The 20,954-nt window shown below is 35.1% G+C and overlaps 2 protein-coding genes across 4 annotated transcripts; one reads left to right on the top strand and one right to left on the bottom strand.

Annotated features, from left to right (window-relative positions):
• The first annotated feature begins 7,288 nt into the window (after positions 1–7,288).
• On the top strand, positions 7,289–20,911 carry LOC123675767 (alpha-tocopherol transfer protein-like). The gene is made up of 6 exons (XM_045611272.1): positions 7,289–7,626; positions 7,919–8,110; positions 18,717–18,875; positions 19,160–19,253; positions 19,324–19,450; positions 20,458–20,911. The coding sequence occupies exons 1-6, from the start codon at positions 7,529–7,531 to the stop codon at positions 20,718–20,720; spliced, it is 933 nt and encodes a 310-aa protein (XP_045467228.1). The 5' UTR covers positions 7,289–7,528; the 3' UTR covers positions 20,721–20,911.
• Positions 14,213–18,671, bottom strand: LOC123675765. Of its 3 annotated transcripts, XM_045611269.1 has the most exons (5): positions 18,549–18,671; positions 17,179–18,490; positions 16,369–17,121; positions 16,236–16,319; positions 14,213–14,659 (listed from the first exon to the last, which is right to left on the bottom strand). In XM_045611269.1, exons 1-5 carry the CDS (start codon positions 18,582–18,584, stop codon positions 14,253–14,255), a joined length of 2,592 nt encoding a protein of 863 aa, XP_045467225.1. In that variant the 5' UTR covers positions 18,585–18,671; the 3' UTR covers positions 14,213–14,252. The 3 variants fall into 3 exon arrangements, with proteins under 3 accessions (XP_045467225.1, XP_045467224.1, XP_045467223.1); XM_045611268.1 differs by having other exon boundaries at positions 16,375–18,490; XM_045611267.1 differs by having other exon boundaries at positions 16,369–18,490.
• Positions 20,912–20,954: the final 43 nt, after the last annotated feature.

Consider the following 20,954-nt stretch of genomic DNA (forward strand, 5'->3'; position numbering starts at 1 on the left):
TATGTTTGAAAATAATCTAACTTCTTCTCTACCGAATCTTAGTATTGCCTTAAGAATCATTCTCACTTCACCTGTGTCTGTTGCTTCTGGTAAGAGATCATTCACTAAATTAAAAAAAATAAAAAATATTTGAAGTCTACCATGTCATAATGAAGATTTTCTGGTTTGGCAATCGTAGATATACAGCAAGAGATACTCGATAAAATTGATGGATTGATAATATTATGAAAAATTTGCAGCAGCCAAATCTAGAAAACATTCATTCAATTTCTGGATTGATCCTAATTAAATGTTTATGCCTTTATGAATAATTTATAGAAGAATAAAGCTTAAGTTTTGAAACATACATTTGAAATGTATTATGTAACATATGACACCATAAAATTCTTAAGGCAATGAAGGTTGCAGATAGATTTTTAACCATTCTACACTAAATTCTTAACAAAACTTGAGAAAAATTTCCGATTATCCAGCAGTGCTTTTCTCCACCTCCCCCTTTAAGAGGCGCCAAAATATGTTCCGCACACGGGCTTTGATGTCCCTTGCGGGGGCCCTGGAGGTACAAAAAAATGTTTTCTACAAAAGTTTCACGAAATCGACTAGTGTTTTTCAAAATGATTTCACAAAACGAAATATATACAGAGTAGGCAACATATTGATAACAACTTCATTTTTTCAAATGGAACACCCTGTATATTTTTCTATATTTGACTAGCCCTTTTTCCCTTGATTTCAAATATATAACATATGTTTGGCCTATCTCCCTTATTCTGAGTACCACAGAGTTTCAAATTTTAAGAACCACCTGGCATGCAAGCTGGCAGTTTCAAGTGGTAGGCTGCGATAACTCAAAATGCTCTTTTTTGAGTTATCTCGTTGGTAATTTGACTATATGTCATATCGTTGCCAACGAGATAACTCAAAAAAGAGCATTTTGAGTTATCGCAGCCTACCACTTGAAAATTGATTACTGAGCATGTCAGGTTGTTCTTAAAATTTGAAACTCCGTGGTACTCAGAATAATAGAGATAGGCCAAACATATGTTATATATTTGAAATCAGGGGAAAAAGTGCTAGTCAAATATAGAAAAATATACAAAGTGTTCCATTTGAAAAAATGAAGTTGCTATCAATATGTTGCCCACTCTGTATATATTTCGTTTTGTGAGATCATTTTAAAAAACACCAGTCGATTTCGTGAAACTTTTGTAGAAAACATTTTTTTGTACCTCTTTTAGTAACAAAGTTAGAGGGGGGTCAAATTATGGTGAAAAACCCGGTACATTTCAGTCTTGGCGGCGAATACAGTCGATTCCTGTAAATAGGATTAAAAAATGTTGGCATTATTCTCTTAATCAACGTGTCAATAAAAGGCTAAATTTTGAGATCTGTGATAAAAAAATTGAAAGAAATATTCTTGAAATTTCATGTCTACACAATAACTGATAGCTTGACTAAACCGCACATTCGCAGTTCTTCTAAATGTCCATAACCCATATTAACTAATAGGTTATAGACACAAAAGAAACAAATCTTGATCATTAGCGTTGAAAAATATTCATTTATATTTTAAATCTTCGTATCTACCCATAGATGCTACATATAAACGAACATACTCAATGAGAAAGTGTTACACAACTAAATCAAATACCACTGGTGTGTCTTCCTGTATACAATCATTTCCTTCTAGCATTACCAAACAGAGATCATATATGGGTGATGATCAAATGATTTTGAACAAAAAAAATGAGAAAACTCTGACTTCTATTCATCTAACTTTTTTACTTAATTCTACCTGATCCTTCAAACCATTATTTTACTAACTTACATTATTATTTACATCCATACGTATCTTATATCTACTTAAATTTTGGATATATCACGAAATTAAAATATCCCACGTAATCATTGGACAAACTTAATCGATTGGCTTCAAACATTCTCTGCAAATAATTGAGGAGTTGTTTTTTTCGGAAATTATTGCGTTTACGTTTCAATTTGCGTTGGATTGGGTCATATTTGGAATAAAGATCATAGTTTGTTTTAGTTGAGGGTTAACAAAAAGGTATTTTAAATCAATTTCTGGAGTTACTCAGGGTTCCTACTAGAGTCCATGTTGTTCATAATCTCTATGAATGTCTATGAATATCTGTGAACTAAAGAGCAGTGGTATACTTAGAAATTCGCTTTTTCATGTTTTCATATTCATTGATTCACAGATACATAACATAGCCTTTTCAGCTCATCATGTCAATTAGAAATCTTTCTAAAATGGTGCCAAAAATATTTGACCTAACCAATTCATTTGGATGCAGATGATGAAATAATGCATAGGTACATGGAACATTGAAAGAGGTACAGTTATTTTGAATTCACTCAAAATCTTTATAATGGCCATTTAAATAAATTATGTAAACAGTTTTCATAAGCACAATTAAATAACAAATAGATAATAAAACTAGTACAATTATTTTTTCAAAATAGTCGACGCTTCGATCTTGCAATGCCTATTTCATTTTCCATTTTTCCCGAATGGTCTATATTGTGACCACTGCAGTGACGTAACTAGAGTTGACTCATGAGGGCTTACCCCCAACATTGAACAAGCAAAATCTTTTAATTTTTATATTTTTTTTTAAATTGTTAATTACAATTTTTTTATTTCTTAACTTCCCCTCGTTACTCCTATGATCCATTGTAACTAATTCAATAACGTTTAGGCACTTTTTCTCCTGTCCAGCATATCAAATTTCTGATAATGATCATAATTTGCCATTATAAAATATTAATTAAATAATCGGACCAATGAATGTAGTAATATATCAGGAAAACTGCAATAAATAATCACTAATTATTCAATTTGACAAATTTATCTGATATTATTCTGTGCCTTCATGAACCACAGGATTTGATAGCATGAAAAAAACGAAGCCATGATTATAATGCTCTTGGCCACTGATTATTTCGATTACCTGAATCAATCAGATTATCATAGATATGTATCCGATTAATTTTTTGTTTCATGTTTATGGCACCAGTAATGAAGAAGTTATATGAACTTTTCATTTCACGTCATTGTCCAATTTTCTCTTATAGCTTGAAAACAGTTGAACTTATAAGGTTGCGATTTTGACCTCGGTTTTCACCAAATGAAAGACTCCCACAAACCAACGCCTCAAATGCGTAAATTAGTATGATCCAGGCTCAGATGCGGTACAAATATTCGCATTTGTCGCGTTGCTTTGTGGGAACCTGAATTCTCTCAAAAATTCAATTGATTTTTTTTAACTCAAAGGGATTCTCAGATCCCCTCATGCACTAGACAACGAATTTGGGACATCCGATACACTCCAGATTTCAGTGGAATCTAAAGACGTATATAAAAATTTTACAAAAAAAAAATTTTCCTTATTATAAAACCCCCCATAAAATTTTGCATGAACACTAGTTTCACTAATTTGCAACTGATTTCTGAATTTCAGATGGGTATTTTTCAATTATTAAGAAAATTTTATATGGGTATACAGGGTGGCCACTTTTTTACATTAATTTCGAAAAATGTCATAAAATATGCAGGTCCGTATTGAGAAAAATGAGGTTGAAGGTGGCCCAGCGAGTACGAAACGTTGGATACGAAATCTGATTACGTCAAATTGAGGATAATTTACTGTCGAATAAAAAATTCTTGTAACATTTTTTGATAATATTTGAAATAAAGTGGGAAAAAAAGAAAAATCAAAATGACATAATTTACTTTTCTTATGATATCTCAATAACCGGCCCTGATAATCTCGATTTGTTTGAACTGCTTGATAATGCTTCTATGCATGCAACTTTTTCTCCATTTGACCGACCTTCTAACTCTTATAGTTTAGAAGTTACCAATACAATTCCATTAAAAAAGTGGCCACCCTGTATATAAGATCGAATTTCAATAAATTCGGCTCTGTTCAATAACAGATTTATCCCATTAACGAACTTTACCAATTTCTTCGAACTCTAATCCTAGCCATGAAATTTCAGTCTGTGATATTTCGTTTGAAAGGTATCGAATGAACGGTGATCGGGCATTATAGATTTTAACCTCAAATTCTCCATTGGTGTTTCGAACCCAATAATTTATGACCACTCTCAGCTCAAATTTAAACAAAATATTCGGACAAAATGCAATAGGAATTCACGGCTTGGCTTGATTTTCAAGCTTTTTGGCTTGAGCTTGACTTGATTTCAAGTCAAGCTCAAGTCAAGTATTTATTTATCAAGTACTTGAATCATATCAAGCTGATATTTAGCAGTTTTATTGTGTAGTGTCACATCAATAAAAAAATTATGAAATGAGAAGGAACCTTGCAAAAAACACTTTTATTTATTTCACTCATTGTATAAAGGAAACGAAAATATCAACTTTTTTGAAATAGAATAAATTAAATCACTATAAATCATGACAAAATAATGAAAAATATAGTTTCTTAATTTTGCGAAACCTCCAGGCTTTGTTTGATTTCATAATTTTTCATCCAGGATCTAAGACACATGAGGCATCTTATAAATTTGTCGCAGGGGTTTTGTAACTGTAAGAGCAGCTCTGGAACAGGAACTGAAGATGCTGGCGTTGATAAGAAATCCTTCGCCATTTCGGCCAAGTTTGGAAAGATATTTCTGAAACTACTAAAATCTACCAATAGATTTCATAGAAATGTGAGAAAACTACTAATAAAGTTACACTGGCGAATGCTTCATCTTCTCGGCGCACGAAAAATCCCCTTATTTAGTCCAAGCGCGCACGCGAGATTGCAGAAATATATGTCGTGGAACGCGTGCATATCAAGCTCAAATAATATCAAGTAACACTATATCAAGTCAAGCAATAAATATCTAAAATCAAGTCAAGTCAAGCTCAAGTACATAATTTTTCACGAGTTTGATTTTCAAGTCAAGTACCTAGTTGGTTAAAATGTCAAGCTACTCGGCTTGATGAATCCCTATAAAGCATGCTGTTTCTCTGGGACAGGCGCACAAAAATACCGAAATCGAAAAAGATTTTATAAGTAAATTTTACTTTGGTAAAGATACAGAAACTTTATATTGAATCATAGAACATCATTACCGGATTGTCGTCAGCACAAAAAGAGATAGTCTCTGATAATTAAATAAGTCCGATAATTAGACTTATTTATCCTACTTCTATTTTACAATTTTTTTCTTCGATCCGTACACGAGTGTGAAACGTAAACACTTTTATTCCTTTCACACTGCATCATTAGAATAAATAATAAGTTGTCTCGACGAAAAATGTAGTCTGTAATCATCAGAAAAAAAATCAAGATTGTCAACAAGACATGATCATTGACGTTCACAAAATGATCCCATATTAATTAAAAATTAATGCAAGAACTTTCCAGATCAACAATAAACATTGTGTATCGATATTGATATTGATTATTTTTTTTATGATCTGGGTTTGGAAATGGACGAACCAAGTCTAAATTTCGGCAACTTCCTCAAGGTTGATTAATTGTTGGTTTCGTATTGACGTGATGGTCGGTCTTATGAAATTGGATATTGCATATTGCACAACGCGACATGTATGAGAATTGGGTGTTCAATTGAATTAATTTCTTATGATTTCAATTGAAAACATCTTCTAATGTTATTCAAAATGGTCCGAAATGTATTTTGAATCGAAATATCTGAAAACAGAGACACCAAAAAATTTTTTTTAGTCTAAAAGTGATCACAAGACGTCCATTAACATCGTTAACCTCCGAAGCAAAATTGAAACAAGTAAATGCTCAAGTTATATATGCACAAAGTGAATAAATGAAGCAAAAACCAGAAATCAAAGGAAAACAAATTCACTGAAGGAATGTAACCATTTCCATTATATTTTTTAAGGTGTTAGCACTCAGTATTTGACTAACATTGTTAGATAGCTATTGCTCAGGAAACTATCTATACTTTCTTATGAAATTTTATTCTGTTGTGTTCTTGTTGTTATGTCATCTGAAATTATGATTCTATCGGAATTAGTACTGGCATATCTACTCCAAAAATCATCTCTAAATGTAAGTACTTATACCAAATACCAATAGTCCAGTCAATATGTGTTTTTCACAGGAAAGTATTGGGATATTTTTGATTTCTTCGATTTCATCCGAATCTAATGTTTGGCACCAAAATTTCGTGACGGAACATTAAAAAAAATGCAAAATAGTTGAAAAGTGTCGTTTTTAGTTTTTTTTTGCATTTAACTCGGAAAATATCAATTTTTCGTGAATAACCTATTCATACAGAAACAAAATATGAAAAATTCCCTACAAATTTCTCTCATTAAGTTCTTCTGTTCGATAAACCGTTTTGGCTCAAACGATGGTTGAAAATTGGCGTATTTTAGTGTATCTACAAAAACTCAATTTTTGAACTATTTTGGGGTAATTTCAATTTTATATTTCTTTTGGGTGCTGCATACAAATCTGAGGTTTGCTAGCAAAATTGATGACCTTAACATGCAAAAACAAAGTATTTAAAATTTCCTATGAATTTCTTGCACTAAGGTTTTCTGTCCGATTTGTCCGTTCTGGGTCCAAGGATAGTTGAAAATGTGCTTGTTTCATCTCTTTCTACAAAAACTCATTTTTTCCACTCCAAAACTTTAGTTCATTTTTGATGGCATGTCTTCTACGCAATAATTCCTTCTTCCAATAAAAACCAGATGGGTTTAAACTATAATGCCATAATTTTTTTTTTTTTTGAAAAAAGGATTTTCAAATCATTATCAAATTATATATCAAAATATTTTTAAAATACAGTTTATTTCTTTATATTGATTTCAATGAATATTTTAGGGAAATAATACCATCGTAGTATTCATACAATAGATTACTCAAATTCAAACTTTTATAAATAAAACCTTCCTAAAGGAAGGTTATCCACAAAAAAAGTAGAACTCGGCATTTGAAATTTTTTCGTAGTTCCGTCACGAAATTTTGGTGGCAAACTTCAGATTTGGATTCAGCACCCCAAAAAACATGTGAATCGAAGAAATCGAAACTACCTCAAAAAGTGGTTTTTGCAGAGGTAGATAAAATACGCCAATTTTCACTATCGTCAGATCCAGAACGAAACAAATCAAAACTACCCCAAAACTTTCCCGTGAGGGGCCCTTGTGACCACAAGTTGACTGAACTACAATGACATCAACGCGATTCATATCAAAGTGTCAAGTTTTGATCATAATCGGACTATAGATCCGATTTGCCAACTTTTTGTTCAACACCTGTATCTCTTATTCATCTCGTCAGAAGCCAACATCAAAGTGCGTGAACCTCGACAGAATCCCCTTCTTCGCCAACTTTCGATTTCAACAAACCCACATGGGAAGGAACCCAAGTAGGTACCACGGTTGGTTGGTACTAGTACCTGTCAGATCTGCAGCTCGCGAGTGTCTCCTCGGTTAATCCTTGCAAATTTCATATACCGTCCGTGATTTGACATCGCGAGGTGAGGTGTCCCTTTGGTAGATCGCAACATGCCAGTGCAGGTCACCACCACCAAGAGCCACCCTTTCATAGACGGCCTGAAGAAGCTGCCCGATAAGAAGAAAGAGCTCCAGAAAGTCAGGGCATGGTGAGTGACAGCCATCTTATTTTTGTCCGATGTTTTCTTCTGGTGCTGCTGGTGTACGCTAAATACCTAGTTCAGTCCCATCAGCATAATCAAGAAGACTTAAGGCTATTCCGGTAGAAACATTTCTTTTTCTAGAGGTGGAATGTCTGCTGACCATCTCAATTCGTTATGTAATTCGAGATTCTGTCTGTTTCCACCAGTAACTTGATTATTTAGACAAAAATAGAAAACCAAAGACAGAATCAACATCCGTTTGAACATTTTATTTTGCCTGGCTCCTCGTATTTTCTAGGCTTCTGACCCAACCACACCTACCGGATATATCAGATGAATACATCTTCCTCTTTCTCCATGCTTGCTTTTACTCCGTGGACAGAACCAAGATATGCATAGAGAACTATTTCACCCTGAGGAGTTCAACACCTATGATCTTCGCTGGAAGAAACGCCTATGATCCAAAACTACAGGCGATGCTGCAGCTTGCGTAAGTACCGACTATTTTTCCCCTGGTTCATTTATTTTAGGAAAAATTTTGAATTATTATTTCTTAGAACTCTTCCTGTTGAAAATCTTCTGCTGAGAGCTCAGAATTTGTCAGTAAAAAATATTTCATTCAAATTAACTCAAATGAGCAGGCTATTATTATCGATTAAAGTTTCAATTCTGGAATTTCCCTAAATAAACTCAAGGTTAGTCGGGTCATTCCTTTGTTTGAAAAAAAAAATAATGAAAGAGACTCAAACAATTATCGTCATATTTCAGTGGACCCTGTTTAGTCAAAAACAATTGAAGTAAGTTTTATCAACAGAATAATACCTTTCTTGAAGAAGGCAGGCTCCAATCTTCAGCACAATTTTGTTTTAAAAGAAAGTAATGCAGATGCATTGAACGAATTAGTGGGACACATTGTTGAGTGTATCTAAAATTTTTTGTTACCCCTCAAGGGCAGTTGACTATGTGCCGCATCAGATTGATAAATTAGGATTCAATGAATTGAAGGAAAATGAGCTCGATTTGATCTCATCATATTTATCTAAACGCGCTCAAATGGTCTAATATGTCGGAATGACTTCAACAGTTTTACCTGTTACAACAGCAGTCCCACAAGGTTCTGTTTTAGATCCCCTCCTGTTTATATTGTATGTCAACGAACTCTCTGTTGGTTTAATCTATCCAATATTCTGATGACACTACTCTGCTTGATCATTATAGAAATATAATTCAATTTCAAATCACTACAAATTCGAAAATAAAAATATTCACACATGATTTGCCAACATTGATTTAAGCCTGAACTTTGCCAAACTGAAATAGGTTTCACTAAGGTAAAACGCAAATGATGATATGTTGATTATTTCATCTCTAATCCATTTTGGAGATTTTTTTTTGCACTCAGTATTTTATAATTTCTGTTCGTCTACTTCATTCATCTGTTTTGACACTTGAAGTAAAATGATGTTTATTTTTTTAACCGAAAACTTTCAGGACAAGGTAAAATCAGGAGATCAAATTTGTTCAGAAATTAACAAGGATTCCAATACTAATTTTGAATTTGAGAAAAAGCAGTGTCGTACTATTTTTCTCTTCAGAATTTTTTTTTTTTTAATTTTTTTTTAAATTTGGTGTGGTATCCTGTTTGGATCATAGATGGTCCCATACGAATTTCAGCTTTTCCAGATATATGATGCGCCTTTAGCATGTGCAAAATGAAAATTCACAGGATCTTCATATCTCGCTTTCTTCTAGTTCAGTAGTTGATGAAATTGGATATTTTGGCATTGGATTGTTAGCTCTTCTGAATATGCAGTGCCCGTTGCTCATATATGCAAACTTAAAATTCCTGGGACCACAATATGTTTCTTATCTGATTTCATAAAATGTGGTCATACAAATTTCAGCCCTTTCGAAAATATGGCGCTGTTTCACATGGGTAAACTGTAAACAGAAAACTAATGATGGAACTTTCAGTTCAAAGAAGCTCTAACATTAGACATATTATGATGCATAAATAAACCTTGAAAGCATTGCCAATTCCTGAGAGGTGCCTACACTTGTGTAAAATACGCTATTTTTTGTTGAGCGCTCGTTTCCAGAACAAGCCGGTATATTATATCATCATTATGTCTTAATTTTAGAATTTTGAGCCGAAAAAGGTCTCAAACGATAAGGTTCGACTCTGTGTTGACGAATTCGTAATCAAATTCAATTCTCTCCGGCCGTCCGTAAAATCGATAACCCTCAAATGCCTATCCTCGAACAGGAAAAACCTATAAACCCCATGAATATTCAGTCCTTATATTATATTTTGTCGTATCTTGGCATTTCTTCGATATACCTAACCGAGAAAATTCGAAACAAATCATATTCTTCTCCAAAAGATATTCTGTGGTTCGAAGGACTGTCAGATGATTATTTCTTGTAAAAAAAAAATCAATTTTGACCTTGAATTCTTCATCAGTCAAACGTACCCAATCGATTTAAACCACTCCCTCAAAATTCTAAAATTAGAATACAACATTAATGTTATGGATATTGATCGGGAGAAAACAAGGTCAAAATAATAAGTTAAGGCAAAAAGTGAACTAGGATGTGATTGCAATTAATGTAATCAAAATTCAGAAGCATCTTTCTTGTACCATTTCACCTACAATGTTATTGTTGAACTCTCAGTAAACATTTATCATTAATTATCTTCCTAGAAAGCCCGAAGAATCGTTTACAAAGAAATTTCTATACAGATGAAAAAAAAAATAAAGGCCGCTTTCTTTCTCTATTCATCAGGTAGGTCGAAAAATAGCAAATCTATTTCTTCACCGCGTCTTCACTCAAGTGTTTCACACTTGACAACTTTCCAGTGTTGGTTTCAATAGGAATTACTTTCTTATCGCTCGCAAAGTAGGAAGCCTTCGTTCAATTGAGTTGGTCACCTACTGTTGTTCAACAGAGGAAGATCATTATAGACGAGATCGAGGAAATGAAAATTTTGTGCCAATGGTTGTAGCACTATACATAGTTACTATGCATCCTCCATCTTCACTACTGAAAATTCATCCCTCAATTCTACGTACTTTTCGGTCTTGTATCTTTATTATCTCCTGAAAAGCTTTTATTTAGACCTGTGATTACTATAGGACGACTAACCCGAATACAAATACCAACATTTCATCAATATCAGACTAGTAAAGGTTTAATTTTGGTTTTAAAAAAGTCAAGTCAACTGAAGTCAATGGATTTTTATTTCATTGTAACGAGGAAGGTATGCCATTAACAATGGATAACGACATCAACCAAATGCCCACTACAGCTACGGCTACGGTTGCATCACCATATCCTTCTCATTAAATTTCCAACGACCAATTCTATCATTTCCGGCTTTATATCCTCGATAACTTCATGAATTTCTATCGATTGAGGAGGTTTGGCATTGGCCTTATCTTTCACGTGAACCCAAAAAAAAGTCTAAAGGTGTTAAATCACTAGATCTCGAAGGCCAATGGTATTGTGATCACCTTTTCTAGAAATAACACGTCCAGGAAACTTTTATTGCAAATTTGCGATTATGTGGTACGTAGCACTGCCTTGTTGAAAATAAACGTCGAACACATCAATTCTGGCCATAAAAATCATTAATCATAGCTTCGTAACGCAATCCATTCACTGTAACTGTTCCACCAGCCCAAAAACCGCATCAAACAGTGATACTTTGAGGATGGAGAGGCTTTTCAACATTCATTCTAGGATTTTTCTTGGCCTAAATGCAAAAATTCTGCATACTCTTCAGCCTCCAAGCTGAAAATGGGCCTCATCACTGATGAAAGATTTTTCGATGAAAATCCGCATCATTTTTCAGTTTTACTATTGCCGGTCGAGAAGGTGCTTTACGATGACCCAAAAGTGCTCTAGTTTTATGATCTGTGACAGCAAAATTTTCACCATTTTTATAGTTAATCTCAACAATGAAGCGGAAACATTCTACAGGCACTTTTTTCAATAGAATCCATTGGTGTCGTAATTTATTTTTTATTGCATTCAGTTTTGAAGTTATAATCCAAACTTGTGTTTTTTTTTTAATTTAAACTATAGAAATTTGTATGACAAATAAAATCGATCTTTTTTTTTTCAAAAATTTATATAGTGATATATAAATTTCTAAACAATCTATAAAAGTCATCAAAAGTTTCAGTTTCACACGGCAAATGAGCCGAGTGTATATCTTTTATAATCTGCGAACTTAAGATAATTGAAATATTCGGTGGCCGTCAATGTCTCCGGATTTAACACAGTTAGACTTTTTCCTTTGGTCACATTTTAAGAACAGCATTTATCCAATTTGAAATGTTGAAAAAGTCTAAAATCCGTGTTAGATCCGGAGAACTTGGATATGTTATATATGTTTGAAAAGAGAAAAAACTATTTTATTTCTTATAGAAATTTTCATAGTTTACATTAAAAAAAAAAAAGTTTGTATTATAACTCTGAAACTAATTGCAATACAGAATAAATGATGACACCAATGGATTCTACTGAAAAAAGGGATTGTATGATGTCTTTGTTTCATGTTCACCAGTAATGAAGAAATTATGAAAACATTTCATTTCACGCCATTTTCTAATTTCATTTTTCAATTTTCCCTGATAGTTGGAAAACTTAAAAGTTGGCGATTTTCACCAAATTAATTCTCTCAAAAATCGAGCCCGAAAATTTGCCATTCATTTCTTCTAACTCAAGGGGATTCTGAGATCCCCTCACTACACAACGAATTTGGGATGAGGCACCAGGCTTTCCCTAAATATTCTGCTCTTATTTTTTTAAATATCATGGCAGACTCTTCAGTAGATGTAGAGGTAGGAAATCTATAATCTCCTAGTTTAGCAGTGATGCACCCAGGCTAGCCTTTATTGTTTATGGTGGATTTTCCTCGAGCTATTCTGACCGGCTTTGGTTTGCCAGACTCCAGCCCCATATGGGATTGTTGTCACGATCAAGATGTGTAAAAATTGTAGTATTCTATAGTTAGATCGTCAAGTCTTAACCACCCGACTTCTTCACGCCATGGAAGACTTCATTGCTTCACTAGTGGTGATCTCAACATGTTTATTCAACATGAGATTGCTTTCTAGGGTTATTCATTAATATTTAGCTCTAGACATCCATAACACACTGTTAGGAGAGAGGGAAATACTGTGGTTTTGTCTCGGTTAATATTATATTCAACCCCATTAACAAAATTAATTATTTTATAATTCTGAGGCCCCCTTCTAATAAATCACACTAGGTTATCATAAAAGATTATACCTCTGACTAGAGGACAGTCATCTGCATGTCCTATATATTCGAATCTAAGATCCATTAGTCCATTGAGTAGCTCATCCACTATGACTTGGGAGTGCCGTAACACCATAAAGCAACTGGCCAGAGGAAATAAGGTGACTCTACTATGGGTACCAGGGCACTGTGGGGTTGAAGGAAATGAGAGAGCGGACGAGCTTGCAAAAAGTGCATCAAGGTTAAGACCTGCTGGACCTGAGCCTTTCTGTGGGATAGGAAAAGACCAATACAAAGCTGCGGTCCAGCTATGGGAGTTGAACAGTAGGACAATCCACTGGACTAACACTCCTAGACTTGCTCAGGCAAAGAAATTCGTGAAGATTTCACCTACTTACACCAGAAAACTCCTGAAGCTTTCACGAGCGGAGCTTCGGGTGATGGTGGGACTGCTGACGGGGCACTGTCGGTACAAACATCATTTGTACCGTATGGGTAAGTCAGCAGACGAGATTTGCAGATTCTGTGGATCGGAAGTAGAAACGGCTGAACACTTTATATGCAAGTGTCCAGAGCTGGCTGGCCTAACAACCATTCACATGGGCAAGCCGGTCCTGGATACCAGAGAGGTAATGGCCAAGGCCCCTAGGGAGGTTGTCAATTTTATTAACGTCGTTGACGACCTCCCTGGGTTTCTATGAATGAGTAGGGTAGTGAACAAAAGATCTGCATGGTCGCAGTTCCCGGAAGGCTTACCGAAGCAAAACGACCCCAGTTCAAATAATAATAATAAGAATAGCTCATCCACTACAGAGCTCCTTAGAAGGGGAGATTACTACTCCTTAATTGGGGTGTTTCGCGTGTAACTTCAACAGAAATTATTTGATTATAGTATATCCAAAGCCACTTGGCGGAAGCCAGAAATTTTCGATTATACAAGGGTTGTATAAGTACAAAAATTCCTTTGGGGCCATTGAATTTATTGCCTAACAATATCAATCAAATAAACTACGCTAATAAGCGGATCGCGGTATCCACTTCAAAAAGGACATCTGGCCAAGCGTTTTTATGAACTAGTTCAAGTGACTTTGGATATACCATACCAACCTGTGTCTCATCTATTCTCATCGTCACCACAGCAGAGCAGACATCCATTTTATAACGGTATCATTCATTTGTGAAGAAGTTGTGAATTCAAGGTTTTGAAAACATGTTCGAAATGATTTTGAGGTGAATAAACCGTTGAATTTTTTAGAAAATTGTTATGATGACATGACTCCAGGCAGTTCCGTCCACAATAAGGCAGAAAAAAACAAAAAGGTCCATCATGAAACTCCTTTATTGAACAAACAAAAAAAAACTCATTTCCCTGGACCCAAAGGCCTTCTTACTCCGCTAGTATTTCTACATCTCGACACTGGCCTTCTGCACCTCATCCTGTTCTTGCACTCCTCTAGGTTGCATCTGTTGATGGCCGCTGCGCTTACTGGTTTTTTATTTGGTGGTCCTTTCTTTAGGTCTTCGCTGGTAACTGGACACCCAATTTCTTTCTCTTTCGGGCACTCCCAAGTGTTCCATTTCCTTGCGATTTCCTCAGGAACCCTCTCCTCATAGTCCCAGTCAGTCGGAAGAGGATACATCGCATCCGCCTTCTCGTCGTAGTTCTTTTTCTTATTGGGACATGGCCTGCGATCGATGTCGCATTTAGATTTCCATGATAGAGCAGACCTCTCTGTAGATTTCATACGGTTTTGCTGGTAGTTGACGCCTGAAACAAAGAAGAAGAGTGGTTCCCCTAAACAGATCTAACGAAATTTCACAGTACAGTGCATCCCATTTTGGGTGAGACTGCCAGGTTTCTCGCTTGTTATTTAAGATAGAGCCTTGCGGTTTTCACGTTCCTGTCCTACTTTTTCGTGAAACTCAAGTTGGTCTAATCAGATTTTGTATAACTGTTTCCGTTCAAAAGATACAGGGCGATTTTGGAAATTGGTACTTTTCGGACCCCTTCTTTATCTCCGAAGTTATTAGAAATAATGCTGAGGTAAAAACTATGTCTGAATCAGAATTCTGCGTAGAATCCAGTGGCGTACTCAATTTTTTTTTTCGGGGTATGGTTTTGAAGATTCAACACAAACCTATATTTTTTTTAATGAAACACCCTATATATCATTACTTCGTTGAATTTGTAATTTTTTTCCATTCAAAATGATGTATGATTCTATGTAGGTAGGATGTTCAGAAATGTTAAAAAAAAACACTAAAACATCAAATAATGATGATTTTTTTGTTAAAAGGCAATGGATTTCCCATATAAAAAAAGGATCAATCGGATAATTTTTATTTATAGTAGAGTAAGCAAACAAAGATATACAAGCATCACTAACATGAAAAACAAAACGTAGGTACCTACCTAATAGCAACAAATGAATAATACAACAATTCATAAAGATTGCATAATATCTTACAGATTAAACTGTTCAAATTGCTGTCCATTTTCCCTAATATATATAATATACTACAGTAGAAGACACAACAGTCCCGAAGAACTTCGTGCATCAACAGAGGCAGTTTTCCACTATTTACAAAACCGCCCCTTTATAATATTAAATGCACTCAGGCATATCGAAAAGTTTTGTCAATTATGTATTAAAGGAAAATGGACAGCAATTTGAACAGTTTGATCTGTGAGATATTATGCAATGTTTATGAATTGTTGTATTATTCATTTGTTGCTATTAGGTAGTTACCTACGTTTTGTTTTTCATGTTAGTGATGCGTGTATATATCTTTGTTTGCTTACTCTACTATAAATAAAAATCACAAATGAAAATTATCCAATTGATCCTTTTTTTATATGGGAAATCCATTGCCATTGTTTTAGTGTTTTTTTTAACATTTCTGAACATCCTACCTACATAGTATCATACATCATTTTGAATGGAAAAAAATTACGAATTCAACGAAGTAATGATATATAGGGTGTTTCATTGAAAAAAAAATATAGGTTTGTGTTGAATCTTCAAAACCATACCCCGAAAAAAAATTGAGTACGCCACTGGATTCTACGCAGAATTCTGATTCAAACGTAGTTTTTACCTCAGCATTATTTCTAATAATTTCGGAGATAAAGGAGGGATCTGAAAAGTATCAATTTCCAAAATCGCCCTGTATCTTTTGAACGGAAACAGTTATACAAAATCTGATTAGACCAACTTGAGTTTCACGAAAAAGTAGGACAGGAACGTGAAAACCGCAAGGCTCTATCTTAAATAACAAGCGAGAAACCTGGCAGTCTCACCCAAAATGGAATGCACTGTACTGGTATTCGGTTAATTGCTTACCTTTGATTTCCATTGCATCTAGTTTATTGGCCAAGCTCATCACTGTAGTTTTCCCGCCTTTATCCTTCATTTTTCCAGAACTAACTAAAATGGTATCCAGGTTATGAGGAGCATTACCGACAATCATTCTTACCTCGACCTGGTATCTTCTTCCACGAACTTGAAACAGGAGTTAGTGCTTTCGATTCCAAAAGGTTTAAATGATTATTTTTTTGAGTTGCCGGTCTGTTAATACCTGATAACGCTAGATGGTCCTTTTTTAAGCCATTCTTCGGAGACTTCCGGCTCAATATACTGTTTGGCAGATCTTTTTCGTCACCACTGTCATATATTGTACTAATTTCTTTGATTTCAATAAAGCTGTTTTCGCTTCTCACTCCTTCAACTTCATTTCTCATATCTTCAGAAATTCTTCTTTTCTCTAAGTTGAGAAGCAGGTTGTTGGTAGTCATGGCATGATAGCCTTTGCCGAAAGCATCGGACGTTGATGCTGAGTACTTGTTCAAGTCAAACAAGGAACTGTTGGGACCTTCGGTTGAACTTTGTTTCAAACTGGACTCTGGACGTTTTTTTACTCTTTTTTGCCTCTTTTTAGTTTGTGACTTTTCCGGCAACACTGTCGTTGTAAAACATTTAATGGTTTTGTCTAACTTGCTTATTTTCTTCTGTCTCACTATTGGTTCTGAATTTTCTTCTTTATCTTTGTTCTCGAAATTAGAATCCATTTTCTTCTGTTTTAAATTGTTTACTACTGGAGCAATTTCGACTTCTACTTGATCGTTACGAACTAAGACGTTTTCATTTATTTCACTGTCAGCTTTTTCGTTTTTGGGATGCTTTTCTTTGAAGTTCTCATCCTCGGGAACGCAGTTTGAAGTTAACCTTTCTATTACATAATCATAGTTGTTCATCATGCTTTGAAGAGTCGGATTGCAATAATTACCTTTAGGTTCCAAATCATTCGACTCTTCCATAGACTGTAAGTTAGAAGCACTGAAGTTAACGGATAAAATCTTGCAAGGATCATCAAGAACCTGGGCTGTTCCATTCGCAAAAATAACGCTTCCTTTTATATTTGGTTCAATGGGAATTTTGCTGAACCATCTGGGTTTCTTTCGAAACCTACGAAGGCCATTTTTACTTTTCGGTTTGTTTGGTACTTTCTTTAGAGTTTTTTTAGATTTGACTATCTCCCTGTCTTCACCTTCGGACTTCTGGAGTATCTCATCCTTCCTGTCTAGCTTCTTGGTTTTTGCAGATTTGCTCATGCCTTCTGAAAATCCGGAATTGATGTCTTGTTTTTTCAATGAATACAGAAGACAATCTCTTTCTATCTGAAAAACTTCACACTCGGGAGGTCTGCTCTCATCAAATTCTCGAAGAAAGCTTTCACCACTTGAATAACGCTTACACAAATTTTGAACCCCAAACTCGATATCTGTTGACTTTTCACAATTTGACGTTCCATCTGAAGCGTTTTTGACGCAAGTCATAATTTCTTTGGAAGCAATTTTAGCCTTACTGCAAGCTTCCCTGATGAGATTTTCGTCGAAAAACCCACTAGATTTCATCAGTTTTCCAGATTTCAATTTAGATAGCAAGTTCTCCAAAATTTGTTTCGGTTTTCGAAGTTCACTCTGTGTCTTCGCATCTTGGTTTGCTTTTGTTTTACAAGGATCATCCAAAGCGCAGTCTCTTCCCGTGTACGTCGCTTTCTTAATCTTAGAACAGGAATTTTTCTTTTTACACTCGCCGGTTTCAATGCCTCTGTACACTTCCTTGCATTCTCCTCTGGTTTTTAGGTATTTTGTTAGTGCATTTGGACATGGAAACTTCGTATTAGAACATTTTTGAGTAGTGCGATGCATGCACTCAGGTGGTGAAGGGGAGAAGGTAACTATTTTCTCTTGTAATTTGGAACACTTTTCTTCGGGATTCATCGTAAAGTCTTTTGAAAAGTGAGGTATGTTGATACAAGATGGTTCTTTGGCAACATAAGGTTCAGCCACCTTTTGACCACATTCGTTTGTTCTAATCTTACATTTGACTGGAAAGTTTCTATATTTTTTGGAGAAAAAAGAATATTTCCTTGTGATTTGTTCAATAAAAATTGTACAATCTATCTTTGATTGTTCAGTTTTTACAAAAGGTTGTGTCGATTTCAAATCACCTATGGAATGATTTCGTTTTTTTATAGGAAGAACCTTGAAGTTCTGGAGAATGGCATTGGTAGTTCGGAGATATCTGTATTCTTCCTAAAATCATAGTTTTTATTAATTATTATGTCCTCTTATTCAGGAAAAAAAATTTTACCAATAGTTTGATATTATTGATTGAAAATATTGTCATGATGGAATTTGAATTTATAGTTTCATTCTCTTAGATGGAAATGTTGACAGGTAATTGACATATATGCCTCAAAACCTAACTAATAAATTCTCAAATGAACTGAAAAGTCCACTATCCTCTTTATATTTTCAGGCATTTAGCAAGATTACCCAAATTGACTCCAGAAGGCTATAGAGTTTTGATGTACTCCCTAAGAGATCCAGATCCGACAAAAATGATTTTCAATGACGCTGTGAAAGGATTTTGCATGTACAATGATTGCATACTGTCAGAAGATGGTCTTCAAGATGGGTAAGATACTTTCTAACAAATTTTCCTATAAAATAGATCAGAATATTAATTCAAATTGGAATGAAATCTAACTCCGACTGACTGGTGAGAGACAACTCGTTTCCATTCAGGTTATTATCGAGCAATCAAGTTATTACGCTAATGAGCTCTGATGTTAATATCATTGAACTAGGTACACTTTTACCACATAACCCTGTAAAGCGGTGTTAATTTCTCTGACGTACCTGATTCTTCATACACTCTCATTGCCAAATTTAATGACTACCTACGTTCTCTCCTTCCAGATACGTCATAATATTCGACATGAAAGGAGTTTCTATAGGACATCTAGCAAGAGTCAGTCTTCCTGCCCTCAGGGCCTTTTTGATCTATATTCAGGTAAAATAAAAACAGTGGTTTAGGTAGACCCCATTCCGATAATAATTGAGTTCTCATTACTTTCTTCTAGGAGGCACATCCTGCAAGGTTGAAGAGTGTGCATATTCTTAACACAGCATCGTGGATTCACCATATAATGAGGATAGTAGTGCCTATGGTTAAATCTGACATGTTAAGTCTCCTGAAATTCCACAAAGGTAAAGGGTGTTTTTTTTAGAGCTATAGAACTTTAAATTGCAATAAAACAACGATGGATTATTCGATTGACATGAATTTTATTTATCCGCAAGATAATCTTGTGGCATTACATTTTAAATATGATTTCTGGCAAATGACCGCCACGGCTGGCTCGGATGTAGTCCAATCTGGACGTCCAATTTTCGATCACTTTTTCCAACATTTGTGGCCGTATATCGGCAATAACACGGCGAATGTTGTCTTCCAAATGGTCAAGGGTTTGTGGCTTATCCGCATAGACCAATGACTTTACATGGTCCCACAGAAAGTAGTCTAGCGGTGTTAACTCACAAGATCTTGGAGGCCAATTCACAGGTCCAAAACGTGAAATTATACGGTCACCAAACGTGTCTTTCAATAAATCGATTGTGGCACAAGCTGTGTGACATGTTGCGCCGTCTTGTTGGAACCACAGTTCCTGGACATCATGGTTGTTCAATTCAGGAATGAAAAAGTTAGTAATCATGGCTCTATACCGATCACCATTGACTGTAACGTTCTGACCATCATCGTTTTTGAAGAAGTACGGACCAATGATTCCACCAGCCCAAAAGCGCACCAAACAGTCAGTTTTTCTGGATGTAACGCTGTTTCGACATACACTTGAGGATTAGCTTCACCAAATGCGGCAGTTTTGTTTGTTGACGTAACCATTCAACCAGAATGCGCTTCATCGCTAAACAAAATAAAATGGAAGTAGTGCGCGATACGTATTCCGCACAGAACCATTATTTTCGAAATAAAATTGCACTATTTGCAAGCGTTGTTCAGGCGTGAGTCTATTCATGATGAATTGCCAAACCAAACTGAGAATAAATCAATTGACAGCTGTTAAATCGGTCGCCATCTTGAACAGTAATGACAACTTAAAGTTATATGCCTCGTAAAAAAACACCCGTTATATAACGTTGATTTGTGACGATTTTCAACAAACTTTTGACGTTCTTTCATTTTCTGTCGGCTCTAGGAAACACACCTGAAGGAATCCCTTTGGAGATACTGCCGATGGACTATGGTGGTGAGGCCCCCACCATACAGGAACTCGATGAAGAGGTCAAGAGTTTGGTGGATAAGTACGCCGTGTGGTTAAAAGAGACCGAGCTGTTCAAAACTGATGAATCCAAGAGGATCAAGAAAACAACCTGGTGGGGTCTTCTAACAGGCAGCAATTCAAAAAGCACAGAAAACATGGACGAGAAGACATTCTTGAAGAACCTACAGATAGATTAGGGACAATAGTCATTTCGCAAATAGCCCAAAAGTGCTCAAATTTTGTACATAGTTAATCTTTTTATTGATATCATTGTTAAAGTTGATGAGAAATGAGTTTATGATAATTAATTGGTTCATCTATTTGTTTATATTGGTGGTTTTTTCATAGTTTCGAGATTTCTAGTAAATAAACATTGGATGAGTAAGTATATAGTTTTTTGTCTGTTCTAAGTATCAATTTAGAAATAGATA

Source organism: Harmonia axyridis, chromosome 3 (genome assembly GCF_914767665.1).
Source record: "Harmonia axyridis chromosome 3, icHarAxyr1.1, whole genome shotgun sequence".
NCBI classification, from domain to species: Eukaryota; Metazoa; Arthropoda; class Insecta; order Coleoptera; family Coccinellidae; genus Harmonia; species Harmonia axyridis.